The sequence below is a fragment of the Acomys russatus genome, chromosome 17, assembly GCF_903995435.1.
Source record: "Acomys russatus chromosome 17, mAcoRus1.1, whole genome shotgun sequence".
In the NCBI taxonomy this organism is placed as follows: domain Eukaryota; kingdom Metazoa; phylum Chordata; class Mammalia; order Rodentia; family Muridae; genus Acomys; species Acomys russatus.
The window spans coordinates 8557370-8575954 of NC_067153.1; the positions used below are offsets into that span (position 1 = coordinate 8557370).

The window sequence follows — 18585 nt, forward strand, 5'->3', positions numbered from 1 at the left end:
AGGGCACTGATGCTGTTCAAGAGGACTTCACCCTCCTGACTTAATATCCTCAGTAAACTATCACGGGAGTGGGTGGGGGTGGGGGGTGGGAGGGGAGGTTGGATTTGAACACCTGAGTTGAGAATCACAAACACTGCAATTATGCGGCCTAACCAATAGTCCTTAAGAGGTGCAGAAGGAAAGAAGGGGAGAGCAGTTTTAAAACCAAGCAATAGTTCCCCACATAGGGTTGCTTGCTGAGAAGGCAAGTGCTTTGGCCTCTTTGCCATAACCACTGTAAATTAGGCACTCTGGGGACTCTGCCCACACGTTCTATAATTTTAACCAGGTATAAAGTTGATGCTGATGTTAGGATCCTGAAGTTTATTCAATCAAGTCAGAATTTAAACTGAAAATGGAGAGGGCATGGGAAAAAAAAGATGAGTCAGCAGACTTAAAACTGCTCAGAGGGCAGCAGCCGCAGGAGGCCTGTATGTTATACTTAAGAAACTGGGCAAATAACTTCCCCATTTTCTTAACTCCATTATTCCGAGCCCTTAGCCTTTTAACGTCCTTAGCAATTCACAGCTTTTCCTCAAATGTTTTAATATGCTGGTGATTCCAAGAAAGAAGGCTCATATAATTAGTGGGGAAACTAGCAAAACTATAAACAGACTGGAAAAGACTAACCAGATCTCACAGGAAGCAAAAGCGAGTGTTACGTGTGTGCCAAAAGTCACCAATCCCTCTCAATTCCTTGTTTTCTACCTAAAAGGAAGACGTGGTCATCAGAGCCTTCACTGGATTGGATTCCTGCAAAGTCAATCTGGCGAAAGTTCAGAAACTCCCAGCGAACTTTAAACAGGGCCACTGCCTTATTTAAACTATGACTGCGGCCTTAACAAAGTACCCAACACTTCGCTATTAATATTTTTTACTGTGCAAGTCTTTATATGGCTACTACCCATACGCACACTCATACATAACACACACACACACACACACACACACACACACACACACACACACACATACACACACACACAGTTTCCAACACCTTTAGTAAAAACTTTGCTAGGCCCTCCAACTCCTTGTAAGTCTAGCAGCGTCTAGGCTGGCTGCGGGGCCCCACATTGCCCTCGGGGAGAAGGCTAAGGGTCCTTCCTTCCAGGCAGTCCAGAAAGTCCGGCTGTGTCCCGGACGGGACGGGGCGGGGCGGGGCGGGGCGGGGGGGGTGGGGAGCAGGCCTGCTCCACCCAGGCAGGACGGTGGGGTGGGGGGGGAAGGAGGGCGGCTCGAACCGGCGCGGGAAACTTAAAGGTCCCGGGGTCTCTAACCTCAGGTCCATCTGGGAAGAAGAGAAACACTCTGCTAAATTAAGCTCTGCCGGGATCGCCATGTGGGGGCGACAGGCAGAACTTTTCGGGAACTTTGTGCGTGCTCTCCTCCCCCGACGCGCTGGCCGATGGTCCGTCCCGGGGCCGGAGGAGGCCTGGCCCGCGCCGGTCGCCTGGAGGCGCGGAGCCGCCGCCCCCGGGTCGGCAGGCTGGGCGGGCGCTGTCGCGCGGCGGCCGCGGCCCTGAGAACCGTGGCGACGGGCGGCGGCATGGACTACCTGACCACGTTCACCGGGAAGAGCGGCCGGCTGCTGCGGGGTACGGCCAGCCGCCTGTGGGGGCTCGGCGGCGGCGGCGAGGCGCGGCAGGTGCGCTTCGAGGACTACCTGAGAGAACCGGCTCCGGGCGACCCGGGCTGCGGGCCCACGGAACACCGACCGCCGTCGCCCGACAGTCCCGAGGGACCCGGTGAGTCCCCACAGCACCCCTTCCCTGCGGTGCGTCGCCTTCCCCGCGCGCGGACGGGGACCGGGGAGGGGGCGCGGGCAGGTGTGCAGGCGCGCAGGTGTGCGAGGGGGCCCCCCGAAGGCTTGCAGCTGCGTGGTAGCCCTTCCTGCCCGAGGCAGGAGTCACCGGACGTGTCCCGATTCGGTGTGTGAGCCTCCCGGTCCTTTTCGCCTGGTCCAACCAGTTGTGACGTCCACGGAGTTAGACTTTCAGAACGCTGTGTCTGCTCTACCTTTGCTCTGGCCACGCATTTTACTTAGATCGAGCCACCTGGGAGGACTTGCTTCCTAACTTAAAACAACAAAAACAAAACAAACACCCAAATGGGACACCCAAATGGTACTTTGTAATCGGAAGCGCTCTCCTCTTCTGGGAACCTACGTGAGTTTTGCACCGGAGGCCGAACGTGGAAAGTTTCCTAACTTACTTGTACGGAACTTGTGTTCCTTCTCTTCCACCACGCCAGCGCACACGCGTTTTGGCGTAATGCATATGGTAGTTTTCCCAGTGTCGTTGGGTTTCCTGTGGGATCAGTCATATTTTTTTGCAGCTTGTCTTCGTATGTTTGTGGGCGCTTTAAGGGTGGGTTTGTAAGTGTTTCAGCTTTAAAAGCAGAGAAGAACCACAAAGTACATAAAATTTGTCCGTAACCCCACACCACCACTCATGTATAAGCATTGCCATAGTGAGTAAGCATTGCCTGTGTGTGGCTGTGTAACCTAGGCTTTGAGGAAACTGGGCTTCTAAAGGTCTTGTTTTAGCATGTTCCTTTAAATATATCGTCCCTTACTTTTTGCCCAGTTAGTCTCTTTTATTAGAACTTCTGTTTTCTTGTTTTTGAAATTAGAAAAAAAAAAAAAAATTAAAGGGGGGGGGGGTTCTTTTGTAAAGTTATTGGCTAAGTTAAGTATCTTTTAAAAGTTGAGACCAGGAATGAAGAACGATACTTAAAAACGTTTAAGTAAAAGAATTTTTAAAATGAGTGAAAATCAATTTCTTACTTGAGGACACTTGCTGTTGATCAACCTCTGGATGAGTGATTAAATAATCCGTGGGGCTTCCCAACCAGAAAGGTGTATAGTTGATATGTAACAGATATGCACAAACACATACAGATCTTTCATTCCTGAACACCTACATTGAGCACACCACTAGAGCTGGCAGTTTTCTTTCCGCTTAGAGCTTCAGAAGCGGTACAGATGTCCCTTCTGTTGACACTTCTTATGCCTTCAACGCACATCCCTTGTCATGTTTGCAAGGCCTTGAGGGGCCATGGTGGTGATATGATCACAGTAAGTGGGTGGGCTAGCCTTCCCTTTAACTCCTGAAAGAACTTAGACAAGTTACCAAATTCCCCTGGGCCTGTATTTCCTTTGTCTGTGAATGGGTTTGGGTTAAATAATCTCAGCGGTTTTCAGCTCCAGAGTTTTATCAGTGGGAGCAAAACTGGTAAAAAAAAATAATGGAAGATGCAGTTTGAGAATAGCACGTAACAGTTAAAAATATGATATGCCTCTGGTTATGATACAGAGTTCTCGAGTCAATATACAAAGTGCATGCCCAACCGAAACCTTGATGACTCTGTGCCTTAAGGGTGAGTGAGCGCTGAGGACACAGCTGAAGTAAAGCACCTGGCCAGCATACATAGAGAGGAAGTGTAGCTCCCTGAGTTTTCCAGAGTTTGGTTTTGTTTTTCGAGACAGTACTCACTTTGTTGACTAGGCTGGTCTTGAACTCACAGCGATCCAAATGCTTCTGCCTCCCAAGTGCCAGGGTGACAGGCGTGCGTCACTGTGCCTGGCCCAAGTTTTCCAGATTTTAAGACACAGCGTGCATGCGTTTGTATAAAACAAAACTGCATAATTTCTGAGCAGTCTTTTAGGATGAAAAATTTCTTCTTTGCACCTTGCAGTTGGGTTTGGGCTACTACATAGAGTTGTTCTTGCATTTGTGTCCTTCTGGATCTACTGTCCATTTAGATAGATTTTTGTTTATTTGTTTGTTTTATACAGCTGCCAGGGCCAGATGGTTTCAGTGCAGAATTCTACCAGACCTTCAAGGATGTGCTAATACCGATACTCTTCAAGCTACTCCAAAAGATAGAAATGGATAGAACATTAGCAAATTCATTCTATGAGGCCATAGTCACATCGATACCTAAACCTCACAGAGGCCCAACAAAGAAAATTTCAGACCAATTTCTCTTATGAACATCGATGCAAAAATACTCAACAGCTGCCATTTCCACATGTCTGTCTTCTACCTTGAAAAATATTTGAGTCCTTTGGCAATGCTTCCTGTTACAGACACTTAACAATCTCCTAGGTTGTCTGCAGTCTGGAGCCCTGTTTGTTGTTGCACCTTTTGCTCCTTGCCAGCTCATGTTTTTATAAGGGTGGAGCAGTTTTGCCTTTGGTGGTTTAATGAAAGACCAGAGAAAACTTAGGCCATGCATTCTGATCTGACGCTTTGTACGAACAAGCCACTTTATTGGGCTTCCAGAGCTACTCAGGGCAGCCGCCTTCACATTTGTCAGTTTTTATTGTTTGCTGGCTTTTGAGTTACGTCTCTTTAGGAAAACAGTAATTGAGACACAGTTAAGGCATGGTCAGGATGGGATCACCACCATTGCTGTTGGAAGTCAACATTGTGACCGTACCTTTGATCTGGTTTTTAAAACACGAGCTCACGGTCAGCCTTGTTCTTCTAAGGGTTAGGACAGTAGCCTTCATGGTATAACCTTTAAAAATATTTACTAAACCATAGTGTAGGGAGTAAATCCAGATCAATGAATTTGACAAGTTTATATTTTTAAATTAATATAAGCTGCAAAACTGTTATATCAATTCTGTTTTCCCAGTTGATGACAGAATCCTTTAAGTAGCACCATTTAAATTTTCATTTACCTTTTCGTATCTAAAAGACTTTCTTTAACTGTCCTTATTTAAAAATCTCAATCTCCCTCAGGAACAGTCATAGGGGAGGGGAATAATGGGAAAATGGGAGGGAGGGAGGAATGGGAGGATACAAGGGATGGGATAACCATTGAGATGTAACAAGAATAAATTAATTTAAAAAAAAAACTACCAAGGGAGAAAAAAAAATAAAAATAAAAATCTCAATCTCAAAGTCTAGGGGTGTAACGCTTGATTAATAGATATACTTCAGGCCCTGAATTCAAAGCGAACAATTCCACTGGATGGCTGCTTTAACGCTCCACCTGTCTTCTCACTGCACTAGTTGCTGTAGGAAGTTAGAGCAGAAGAGGGGTGTGGCTTACTTCTCCGATTCCTTGGTCCTCTGTTAGCTGGCTGGTGAAGGCCAGGGGACACTGAGGCAGGGTCCCCTGGACCATCCAAGTCCTTTCCTTCCCCTGGGTGGGAAGGGGTGAGTAGAGGATAGCAGAAGTGACAGTAGTGATGGAACCATTTTTGCTAAGTGGCTCTTGTCATGCCTGTAAGTTCTGACCCCAATGGTGAGCAATTCTCTCATCCTTGAAAGCGGGCCATGGTATCTTTAATCCTGTCTATCAACCAGCCGCAAGCTGTTGAACTGGACATTAAGCCATTTATGACATGTGCTAGTGTTATGTCTATGTATAGAGCTGATGAAAAAATGATCATCCAATAAAAAGGGATGGGTAATAACCCAGAGCATTTGCATTATTTCATCCTTAATGCTTCTGTTTCAAAAAAAATTTTAGCTTGCTTTTGTTTGTTTAACTTGAGTAATTTAGCTTGTCTTCCAGTTTGCTAAAATGTTTATTGAATTTTATATCTGTCCTTAGGAAGGAGATAGAGCTGAGTTGAAATGGTTCACATAGCTGTCAACGCGCTTCATGTGAGGAACAAAGAATAGGTTATATTCTGTTGCCTTGGATTTGAACCACAAGGTCACTGCAACAAATTCTGTGATATATCCCATTATATATTTTTGCATTTTTTTATTTAATATATTCAGGCTATAATTGGCATTGTTTGACTTTAACAGAGTGACAGTGAGGATAATGGAAGAGGGTGCTCCGTAAAGGCCCTTTTGTGTAATCACCAGCAGACTTCTTATTAACAGATTCCCCATACTGTTTACTACATGCTTGGTGCTACTGGAAAAAAGGGAACATGTTTTAAGAACAGGAACAAATGTTAGAGATGAAATGTTTGTTTTTGTTTACTAGCAATTAATCAGAAGGGGAAAATGTGATTAGATATAAATCAGTATTCTTAAGACAAAGATGAACATGATTGTGCACCCAGGATAAACAGGGATTCCTTAAGATTAGCAAAAATAAACAAAACAAAACCAACCACCCCCAAAGAACCCTCATTATCCTTAAAGACTCCAATTTCAAAGCTCTGTCTTTTGTTTTGCCACATATATATTTATGTAATGTGTGTGCCTGTGTGTGTGCCTGTTTGCTTGTGTGGACTCAAGTGTGTGTGCCAGTTTGTGTGGAGGCCCAAAGTCAGTGTTGGGTCTCTTTCTCCATGCTTTTCCACTTGATTTACGGAGGCAGTACCCCTATGCTTACAATTTCTGCTACTCTGGTTGGCCATCTTGCCTTGAAGGATTTCCGGTCTACTTCGCACAGCATGGATGCCAAGTAGGCTGCCATACCTGCTAACCCTGTCCTTTACATGGCTGATGGGGATTAAAAACTCAGCTTCTCACACTTGCCCAAGAAGCATGTTTTCTGGCTAGCCAGCCCACCCCCAGCCCTGTCAAAGGTCTGTTTGCAAACAGTCCGTGGTGATGGTTTAACAGCCTTATATAGGGACAAAACAGTTCAGGTGTGTGCATATCTCAGGGTCTCCAAAGTGGAAGGCGGGTTGGGGTGTTTAGATTTTAAGTTACAGACTTTAGATTGTATAGCAGACCTCTAGACTTCCCACCAGTGGGGATGTTTTGTGGTATTTCTGATGTACAGTATGATAGCTGTTACGCAGATATGATTTATAAGTGTTTTAAATGTGGTGAGTTTGATTTTTTTTCTTAAATTACATCAAGATATTTGGCTTCTGGACTCTATAGGCTTCTCTATTTAGTATTTTCGGTGGTAACTGACATATACCTACACAGTCACACATACTGGATTCAGTGAATATGATGACAGCTGATGTTAAAGGAAAAATTCAAAAATATTTTTTCAAGAGTGTTTAGAAACTTTATTTTTGAATCATTACATAAGTTTAGGAACCGCAGAAGTAGATTTTGCAGGAGGCAGGATATTTTAACCCTTCCTTGGTATAGCAGAGTAAGTGGGATTCATGATCAGGGTAGGGTGGAAGGAGGATGGTGGATGAATGACCGAAGGCTGAGGAGGATTCATCGTACCCTTGTGACCAGGCTGCACAGGCAACTGTGCACGAAGAAGAACCTCACGAGCTGTGGAAGGTGATTGGATGGGCAGGGCATGAGTGAGGGGCTGGGGTGGCAGGTCCTAACAAGCTGTTAAACTGACTTAGCCGAGTTCTAAAACTGGATTTTAGAAGAGGAAGAGGAGGAGGAGGTACAAGACTTTTGTGTGTGTGTGTGTGTGTGTGTGTGTGTGTGTGTAACTGACCTATCTATAAAGAAGCTATACATTCTGAATATTGCACTCTGTAAATCAATTTAACCTGAACGTTCAGAGACATTAGTGTTGGAATAAGCATTGTTGCTGGAATCTCTTCTGAGTGGAAATAAATGTAGAATGGTGGCTAGTTAGAAAAGAGGGCGGGTCTTAGGGGAAAAGAGGGCGGGTCTTAGGGAAGGCTCAGTCTTGTTTGCTAAGACATCATTCCTAAAGGGGCGTGTCAGACTCCAAAGCAGCAGCACGTCGGTCATGTTACAGTCTTACTTAATTTTAGTGGAACATGTTAAGTATGATATTCGTGACCTGAGCCGTTTCATCTGCCACTCTTTCTTCTTCTAACTTGCTGATTTACTCACTGTTAGTTTCACAATTTGTGTGTTTATAACATTCACAATTAGTTTGATCAACCACCATGTTGGGGCAATAGACCTTTTATTGTATGGTCTTTATCTAGGGCTCTTACTTTGATAAGACTGCTATGATTTCAGTCTTGCACCACTGAATGATCGTTTCATATGTGTGCAATCCAGACTGTTCACCTCCCTCTAGGTGACAGTTTGCTTTTCATGCATGAATTATTAAATAACTCTTTGATATTTCATGTACAGTGATTTAACCTCGAACAAAAATAGGAACTGGTCATGAGCGTGCATACTGTGTGGGCGGAGTAATCTCTTAGGACGTGCATCTTTCCTCCAGGATTTGTGTTGATGGAGAAGCAACTATGTGAGAGTCAGCTCTGGTTGGCAATACAGGAAAAAGAAAGCTATAAAAATGTCAGTTCTAACTTAATACACTGGAAAGACATATTTCTGTCCTTGTTCCTTTGACTGAAGGAAGTCATGGCTCTATCTGACATCAAGAGAATGATCAAATTTATTTTATATTTCACTGTAGGGAGGGATATGAGATTGTGACCTATAGGTTTATTTTGCATTGTAATTTTGGCTCCCTCTATTGGCTACTTATGAATCAGCAGAAATAATTTTTTATTTAAATTTAGGATTATTATAAAATAGTTTAAATTATTTTCTCACTCAGAAAAGCAATTGTATGTTTCAGATATATACAGGAGGATCAAAAAAATATTTCTGTGGGCAAGATTAGCATTATTTTTAAGAACTCTAGCATTTTGCACGCACCAGAAATAAGGGTTAGTGCCAGTTTTCCTACAGACAGTATGTAGCTAACCATTTGCATTTTTACCCAGTCTGGTTTGCAGTCAGTGGTTTCTCACTGTGATTTCAATTTGCACTCCACTAGTTGTCTGTGAACCTAAAAATCTTTGAGTATGTTCGAAGGCTTGGTTTTGCATTGTCTGACCTTGTTTTTGCCCTTTGTTTACTCTTGAGTTTTAATAGTTCCTCCACTTTTAGTTCTTGAGATGTTTCGGATAGAAAGGTGATAGAAGATGAATCTGATTCTGTCCACACATCTGCTCCGGTGCCTCTGTGGTGTACACACCTTAACTCTGTGTCTAACCTTTAACATTTCTTTCTTTATTTATGATGAGTGTGGGTGTGTCCTCTGTGTGGGTGTCTGGTGGCTCACCAGGCTTGGAGAAAAGCTCTTGTAGCTGCCAAGCTCTTTCCTTTGCCCACATCTAACTTCCTTATGGAAAGTTTATCGGAGTTACGAGACTTAAGGTAGTACTAGTTTAAATTGTGTCAGAATATATCACTGGGTATTGAAGAGAATTTGAAGAGTGAAGCAAACACTTATTTTGGAGGTTATAGTTTCATGGGAGAGATTAAAAACACAGGTGGCAATTTTTAAAGTATACCAGATGAAATGAAGATGGAAAGTTGTGCAATTAAAGGCAGTTAGTTTTACCTGTCAGGAAATTTAAGGGCATCTTTAACTGTTTCTGAATTGGTTTAGGGGGAAATTCAAACATGGTTTATTATTATTTAATCTAAGGTAAGTGATCTCTTGGTTACAAGTCAATAAATTCTGCTGTAGTCAATGTGTCAGTTAAGTTCAGATAGTGGGGGAATGAGGGACCTGTGTTTTTCCAGATTATCTTAGTTTCAGAACTAATCTTTCTTGGAAAGTTGTAGTTTTAATTTTGGATAAATGCTGTATTTTGCTATGTTTACCGTCTTAACTTAATTCTGACACTTGGAACCAGTACTTCAGGGGGGTTCATATTAATCATTTAAGATGTTTAGATAGGGTGGTATTTTATTACTTTGGTACATTGTAGTCATTGTTACAGGGAGAATAGATGAGAAAATTAACAAACACAGATTTCAGACTGAAGCCAGTAGCTTACTGTTGCTGATAATAAAGGTTTATTTGCTTATATATTTTATGTATATGAGTGCTTTGCATATACGTCTGCACACCAGAAGAGGACATCGGATCCCATTACAGGTGGTTGTAAGCCACCATGTGGTTGCTGGGAATTGAGCTCAGTCTTCTAGAAGAGCAGGGCAGCCACTGTTCTAAGCCACTGAGACCTCTGTCTAACCCTTGTTGCTGATAATAAAAGAGCCACATGAAATATCCTAATAAACAAATGAAAATACAACATTTGATCTAAAATTATGCATTTTCATATTGTACCCTATTGGCTCTGTCTTTATGACCTACAGAGATTTTTTCCTGTTTATATTAATGGTACCCTCTCTAGACATCCATTAATAATAGTTATAACAATAATAACAGCGCCTCTCTAAGTTAGGAAACTTTACGTCTGGCTGTGAGCTCCTCCTGTACTTGTTGGTGTCACTCTCAAAGGGAAATGCATGTCACAGCGGGTTGCTTTCCTTTTCTTAGATACTGGCCAAAAGAAGACCTTAGACAAGAAAGATGGAAGGAGGATGTCCTTTCAGAAGCCTAAAGGAACTATCGAGTACACTGTAAGTTCCTTTATCTTTGTAACAATCTTACTAACGGTGTTTTCTGTTTGACTGCAGATAAGTGAAGGATTGTTCACTGCCTCGTCTTAAAACTTTGGCTCCTTTCATGCAACTTTCCTTAATAATAATCCTCCCATTCTTAATTGCATTTTGTGATTCATTTTTCTTACTGTGTTCTACAAAGACAGGTATTCTGGCAAATTAAATTTAATATTGATGATAATTTAGAGTCAGAGTTCCTATGCTGCAATAATTTTATTAAATCAGGCCTTTAGGAAACTATTTACTATTTACTTTTTTAAAATGTGCTCTCAATCGGCTTCCCATTGGGGCTAATGTTAGTGCTAGTGACAGGTGGGACCCTTACAAGCTAAGCTGAGTGCAGAGCTTCCTCAGCTGTGAAAGCAGGGTGTTTTCTATTCTTGAGAAAAACTGTCAGATGTCTATGGGGTGTTTCTCATTTTTGGATACTGTGGGCAGCTGAAGTGACAAACTAATTTTGGAGTGTGGCATTTCACTTTAAAGGGCTGAACGTAAACATGACTTAGACGGTGCTAAACATTGTAAAACAAATATATTAATTCAGATTAATTTTGTTACTTGGTGTTTTTCTACCATAACTGTTACTTAGTATTATATAGAACACACGCACGCACACACACACACACACACACACACACACACACACACACACACACACGCGCATGCACCATATTAAACATTTTCAAAGGGCTAGAAACTACATATTTAGGTACATTTGAATTAACTACTATCAAAAGAATTGGATTTTGAAGCCATTACAACTCTAAATTATACATGTTTGTGCCTGCATGGTTGAGGTGAAAAATGTGTTCAGATAGTAAAAGGTTAAATAATACAATTAGTATATTCTTGCGTGGTTACAAAAGCATAAGATTTGAGACATAATATATCTTTATGCTGTAAAGATGTGTATGATATAGTTTTTGATGTCATGATAATGAACTATACAATTTTACTGATTTTAAATTTAGGAATTTGCCATTCTTGGCATGTAATAAATAAGCACATAGGCAGCACACACCTTTAATCCTAGCACTCGGGAGGCAGAAGCAGGCAGATCACTGTGAGTTCAAGGCCATCCTGGTCTACAAAGTGAGTCCAAGACAGCCAAGGCTACACAGGGAAACCCTGTCTCAGAAAACCAAAAAAGAAAAAAGAAGGAAAAGAAAAAAAACATTTATTGTGGAGTGAAGAGAGGCCATTAAAAAGCTGGAAAAAATTTTATTTCTTTATGATTGACTCCTTAAAACTCACGTATCGACCAGAAATCATATAAAAACATCTAACAGGTCATTTTTAGGTTTTTTTTCTTTTTTTTTTTATTACGAATGTCAAATTATAAAAGAAACGTAAATTTCAAAGCTAGGTAAGATATTGTTGTTTTATTTTCTATTTTTACTATAATCTATAAAATGCTTAATGATGTCTATCAGATCATCGCTTAACATGACTTTGTATTGACTGTAGTATGTATTTCCATATTATTTCTCTTAAGATAAACTTTTTATATCTCAGCATACCTTAAAACACTTACACTTCATACTTGGTAGAGTTGTATACAACTGCAGTCCTCAGCAAGGCAGGGTTGTTTGAATCTAAGAGTTCCAGGAACGTAGACAAGCCGTTTGAAAAATATGTGTTATATAGCTTAAGTATATGCCTAATACTACCTTATATGGTATAAAGCTTATCAATATATTTTATATAGCCTAAAAGCTAAAATCAGATCACACATACACACTAACTACAGTTTTAGTCATAAAATCACTTTAAATGGGATTTAAGATTTATTTTTTTTTAATGTATATGAGTGCTCTATCTTCATGTATTCACTCATGAATGCCAGAAGACGGCATCAGATCTCCATATAGATGGGTGTGAGCCACCATGTAGTTGCCAGGAATTGAACTTAGGTCCTCTGGAAGAGCAGGTAGTGCCCTTAACCACCGAGCCATCTCTCCAGCCCCTTAAATGGGACTTAAAGTGGGCCATAAAAATGATACAGATGTAGACTGTCTGGGAGATGGCTCAGTTGCAAACTGAGGGTCCCCCTTGCAAACACGGGGATTTCGTTCAGATGCTTAGACCCGTGTAAAAAGCCTGGCCCCAATGTGTGCATGTAGTCTCAGCAGAAGGCAGATGGAGACAGGCAGCTCCCTGGAGCTTGCGTCCAGCTAGCATAGTTTAATCAATAAGCTTAAACATCAGCAGAAGACTCCATCTCAGGATATATGCTGGAGAAGCGATCAAAGAAGACACTGGCCATTGACCTCTGTCCTTTGCCCATCCATGTCCACATGTGTACAGACGCATGTATACATATGTGTCTACAAACTACATGCACATTCATACACGCACATACTGTTACACACGATCAGTTTTGATAATTTAGTATATCCTTCTACTGATATATTTTTCAATTACTAATTCAATTGACATTTTCTTTTTGCTCCTCTTTATCATCCATTCTTCCTTCTTTTACATTTTATTAAATTTTCAAATGACCTGCAAAATAATGAGCTTCATTGGGGAACGTCCATACATGGGTGTCGTTGGGTTGTGTTCTAGTTGGGTGCTCTTCCCCATGCACCCTTTACCGTCTCCTACCTAGTTCCTTTCCTCCCTCAAATCTTCCCTGTCATGTCTTTATGTCCCACGCAGCCTATCTGCCCTCTCTTTCCTTTTCCTTAAGATCTTCCTCTCCCCTCTAATGTGTTCTCCGCAGCTTCATGACGATAGCCCAGATTTTGTTCTTCCCTGTTCCTGGCTTCCTGAGACACTTGCATTTTCTGTTGCCATGTCCTGTTTATGAACTTGCAGCTGTGCTCTTCCACCCACCTACCACACTGGGTTTCCCTTCGGCTTCTAGCACGTGTGTGGTGAGGGCATGTGCGCACGAGGCGTGTTCACTCAGATCCATGAGGCTGGAGTCACAGGCTGTTGTGAGCTGGCTGGCTTGGGACAGAGAGCCAAATGCTGGTCCTCCCCCAGAGCAGGCCCCTAGCCCGTGAGCCACTCTCCACCTCAGACCTTCCAGTGCCTTTGCTAAGTGAGCAGGCTTTCAAGTTCTTACTTTGTGTCTGGAAACTGCTTGAGTCGTTGGCTAGTATGGACTGTGGTAAAGCAGGCATTTATTTTAACATATACCTTCTCTGTCTCTGTAGGTTGAGATCATTGTAGAACGTGATGTTTCTTGACTTTTCTCAAAAAATTACTATTTATGTATCAAATATGACTGTTCTCAAATGTGTTCCTATTGTATAATCACTCAAGTCTTTTATGTTTCTTTTTTTTTAACTGATGAAAGCAACTTGTTGTTTTGTTTTTAACAGGTTGAATCAAGGGATTCTTTGAATAGCATAGCCCTGAAATTTGATACCACACCCAATGAACTTGTTCAGTTAAATAAGTTATTCTCCCGAGCAGTCGTCACTGGACAGGTATTGTCATTATTTAAATGTGTTGATGCTTAAAGTCATTAGGTAAGATATATTCATTTTTACATAGTTAACAATGTAGAAAATATGAGAATAATTCTTTGTGTCCTGGGAACAAATTATGTTGGCCAGATAAAAGTACCAGTTATATCTATTAATTCCTTTCTGAAAGTAATGCTAATTATGTTTCAAATATAGTCTTAAAGAATTTTTAAAACACTTAAAAGCAATTCATGTAAATTGACAGAATTCCAGTGTTTTTAAAGGTACGCTCTCCTTTCAACTCAAACTTGCTTTGTAGTCAACAAATTGAATATTGCAGAATTAGTCTAGCCTTTATCAGGGGATTTTGTTAGGGTCTTTAAGCTTGTCTGTGATCCCTAGAAAATTTTCTGTTTAAGTAGAGAGCTCTCAGAACCTTCCCTGTCTGTAATGATGCACAGCATTGACTTATTTTTGTTTGAGTAGCCACACAGTAAGTGTTGTGTTACTGTCTTGTTAATGTTAACACTGTCATAGTGAACACCTGTAGGTGTCCACTATATATATTTCACAGCACAAATCCTATATATACATTTGTTGGGTCAAAGAAATATGTACAAATTTAATTTCTCTAGTTATTGCTAAGCTAGCTGCCTTTCAGATGAGCACTAATTGAGCACTGTAATACAGAATTACACTAATTGTGAGTTTTTGTTTCTCAATAGCTTGTTTTAATAACCATTTTAAAATTAATTTTAGAGTATTTCTTGTTCATACTTTTATGATATTTAAGACACTGCTCTACCCTGTCAATCTGAAGTCTCTTTCTTGTTATCGCTAAAAATCAGTATTAAGTAATGTTTGCTGATAGAGCAGGACTTGGCCGTTAGCATTTGTTTTTCTGAAGCCACATGAACGTTTTCTTCCAGGTTCTGTATGTTCCCGATCCTGAGTATGTCTCCAGTGTGGAGAGTTCCCCATCCCTAAGCCCGGTCAGTCCTCTGTCACCAACATCATCCGAGGCAGAATTTGACAAAACCACTGTGAGTGCCTCCTTTTCAGTGCTCAGTCTGTGTGTCCCTCACTGGGTTGCATTCCACTTGACAATGGTTAAAGTTACAGGAGGTCCTTCTAGTTTGTTAAAGTGCTTAGCTGGAATTGATACACCTTGGAACTAATGTCCAAGAGTTTCATCATTTCTATCTTAGAACTATCGAGTGAAATTTACTTTTTAATGGAATTATACCTAACAAGCATGAGATAAAAATCATATCCAATTTGAGTATTTTTGGATTCTGTATTTGTGTGTATGTGTGAGGGAGGGTATATATGAGAGTACTGCTTAGTAGTACTTGGAACTCTTTAAATTGAGCTCATATTTTGGTGCACTGCTTTTGAAAATAAGACTTTGTCATCCTAACTATTCCTTCAGAATTAATATGATAGGGTAAATTTACTCAGCGTTTGTACAGAGAGAATATTCTATGTATGCTAGATTTACAAACGAATGGGTTTTAAGAAATCAAGTTGCATTTAAAAATTTAAGTCTCTCCGAAAACACTTTTTCTAAATAAACTAATACTGATCACAAAAACAAAACAAAAACAAAAAACTAATATTGATTACAGTTTCCATTTCTGTAATGTTTACTGGTTATTTATTAAAGAATTCCTCCTTCATTAGGTGACTTAGTCTTTAGGAAGTTGGTTGCTGTGATCTCTTGGCCTTGAAAAGAAACCTTTTTGTTTTCTGTCCCAGTTTGAACTTGGAATTTGTTTCACATGGCAAACTGATAATCAAACACAAGTTATATATTAATTTCCCTCACTATTATTTAAGCTGTAGTATAACAGGACTTCCTTGGACCCAGCAACCATTAAGTAAAGACATGGAGACTTATTAATATTTAAAAGCAGACTCAGCTAGCTCATCCCTACTGTGCTAGCCCATGACTGCCACGTGGCTAATTCTTTACTTCTCTCAGCCCCAGTATGTTTGTTCCTTCCCATGTCACACTGGCAAATCCTGTGTCCCTTGCTTCTTCTGCAGACATCTTTCTGTAAGGAAGTTCTGCCTTCCCTTTTCCTGCCCAGCCATTGGTTGTCATCTCCACTTTGGCCACTAGGTGGATGAGGAGGATGTTTACAAAATAGAAGGCCAGTGATAGATCAGAAGAGTAACAATACCAAGATCCAGCTAGGAATCGGCTCCCTGCTGGTGCCGCACTAATAGTGGGGTATGCAGAGACACCCCTTCACACAGGCATCCCGCACGCCAGCTCCCCCCACCCTGGGTGTGCCTGTGGTAAATTGTCACATTGATGATTATTTTACCCCTGTCCTGGGACATTTTATTGTGCGTGTGAGAGAAGTGGAGTCTTTTTCAAATGTTTATTTGTTGGGTTTCTTGTCTATACAAATATGGAAACAGTACTTTATCCTGTGGTGTCACATGGAGAAAGTATGGAGAGAGTTTGAGTACCCTTCTCCAGAAAAAGATTCAACCACGGTGTTTCACATTTTAGAAATATCCGCATAAGTGTGTGTGTGTGTGTGTGTGTGTGTGTGTGTGTGTGTGTGTTTGTGTGTGACAAGAGTGTGGAAGGGAGAAAGGAATGGGTAAAGTGAGAGAGATGAGAGATGGAAACCTTGGGACTAGACGCAATCGCAAACACAGAATTCTATCCACTACACTGTGGACACGGGCCGCTGGTGTGCCGGCTTCAGGAGCAGCCTGTTACCCAAGCTCACCTGTGGACTTGGCTGCCTGTACCTTCACTATGGAGAACATTTTGGATTCCGGTTCAGATTTTGAGATTGAGAGAGCTCAATCGGCATTATATCTATTCTCATGGATGAGAGTGAAAGTTTAATGGTGGATATATTAACTAATAACACAATAATAATTTGGAAAACGTTTCTACCTTTTGGTGAGGGTGTGCCAAGTTTGAAACAGAAGGAAAAATAATAAAGGTGAGTGTAATTGGAGGTGTATTTAGATTGGGCTTTTAGCCCTAAACTCGAATTATATGGAGTGAATTGCAACACCTTTTCTAACTAAAAACCTGTGGGATTCCCTTCAGACTGCATCTTTCTACCAAAGAGAGGGAGGGAGAGAATGAGGGAGGGAGGGAGGGAGGGAAGGAGGGAGAGGGAGAGAGAGAGAGAGAGAGAGAGAGAGAGAGAGAGAGAGAGAGAGAGAGAGAGAGAGAGAGAACACGCACGCAGGCACACACAATTCCCTCCCATGTGGGGATGATCATCTATACTTTGCTATGTAAGCTTAAAATGGGGTGAATAACAAAGCCCTGTAAGTAACTCCCTAACCGTACTGTAATTTTGTATATCACAGTAGATTACACTTTTGCATTATAAGTACTGTTTGCCCATAAACTGTTATATTTTTCCTAATATATATTTTTATAAAAAGTAATATTATATTTGATTAAATACAGTGTGTAGCAGCATCACATTAAAGAATGTCTAAGTATTTCTACTATATGTTTATTGCAGAAATTGTCAGTCAGTATTTCAAATAAACATCGGTCAGCTTCCTGAATGTTCAGTTTTGTGTAGGCTAAAATGTTATGTTTACAACATTGTTATTATATGTTTTCATTTATATTTTAAAGTAATTTACTTCACATAGAAATATTATCTTTGAATTTTTAAACTATTAATTTTTATTTACATGTGAATTGGAGAAACAGGAAACTATAGAATGAAACTGGTGAAAGGAGCTAGAATTTACTGTGTTAAGTTACAAGTATATTTATTTGATTGTTTTGTTATTGTTTAAAATCTTCTCATGAGCCCCTGTCTATTCTTGGAAGTGCTGTGTCGCCAGCTTAGTTTCTGATTCTCTTCTTTCCACCCTCCCACCCTGCCCCATACCCAGTCCTGGGATTGCAGGTGTATGCCACTGTGCCTGGTTTTATGGGTGCCTGAGATTGAACTCAGGGCTTAATGCATTCTAGGCAAGTACCCTACCAGCTGAACTATATGCCCAGAAACCCCAAGTACTAACGAGTTCTCGTTTGTTGCTTACCTCAGATCTAAGAAGCACTAGTCCTCTGCATCTTTGTCTATGTCCCTTGGGCTCACTGTGCGTACCTCTGACTTGACTGCAACTTTGTGACACTTTCCCACTTTTCTCCTGTTGGTGTGGGTATGTTGAGAGGGAAGAAATGAGACCTAACTGACAGCGTTGTTTTCCTGACTCCCTCCATCTGAAGTAAACATGAAATACCCACATCCTTTATCCTCTCGCCAGACCACCCTTCCCTGAGACCCTCACTGGTCTCCTGACTGGCCGTCTGTTTTCCCTTGCCTCTTTAGGAATAGGTCATAAAATCTGCTGTTGTTCACCTTAGACTGGTGTATGCCATTCTCACCCTTGGAAAAATTTCCATTACCCAATTGTCTTAGAGCCACTCAGTTTCTTGTTAACTTTGTGTATTACTGCTCAGTAAATGGGTTTGGTTGGTGGTGTTGACTTTTTTAAATAAGGGTGGGGTGTGTGTGTGTGTGTGTGTGTGTGTGTGTGTGTGTGTGTGTGTGTGTGTGTGTGTGTGTGTGTGTGTGTACCAATCCATTATTATATCTGTTGTACAGAGGAAGAAATTATAGAGAATATATTAACTAATTTGCATCTAGGGTTACTCAGTTTGGGTCCATGACCTATGTTCTATGTTAATTACTGCTTTATACTGGAAATTGATCACTCAATTCAGTAAATAATTTCATCCTGGAAGAGAAATAATACTTAGCCATTGTTAGTGAATATGGAAACAGCTACCACTTTCTACCATTTCTTCTTTGGCGTTGGTGTGTTGCTACGATAAAACACTCAGGTTAGAGGGCACA

The 18585-nt window shown here is 41.1% G+C and overlaps 1 protein-coding gene across 2 annotated transcripts in view; it reads left to right on the forward strand.

The window, feature by feature from the left end:
* Positions 1–1570: 1570 nt before the first annotated feature.
* Positions 1571–18585, forward strand: part of LOC127201155 (oxidation resistance protein 1) — a 65249-nt gene continuing 48234 nt past the window's right edge. For both annotated transcript variants that reach the window (XM_051159528.1, XM_051159529.1), the window contains exons 1-4: positions 1571–1784; positions 10177–10259; positions 13634–13741; positions 14650–14763. In XM_051159528.1, coding sequence (XP_051015485.1) covers positions 1586–1784; positions 10177–10259; positions 13634–13741; positions 14650–14763 — 504 coding nt within the window. In that variant the 5' untranslated portion in view covers positions 1571–1585. The remainder of the gene's footprint in view (positions 1785–10176; positions 10260–13633; positions 13742–14649; positions 14764–18585) is intronic.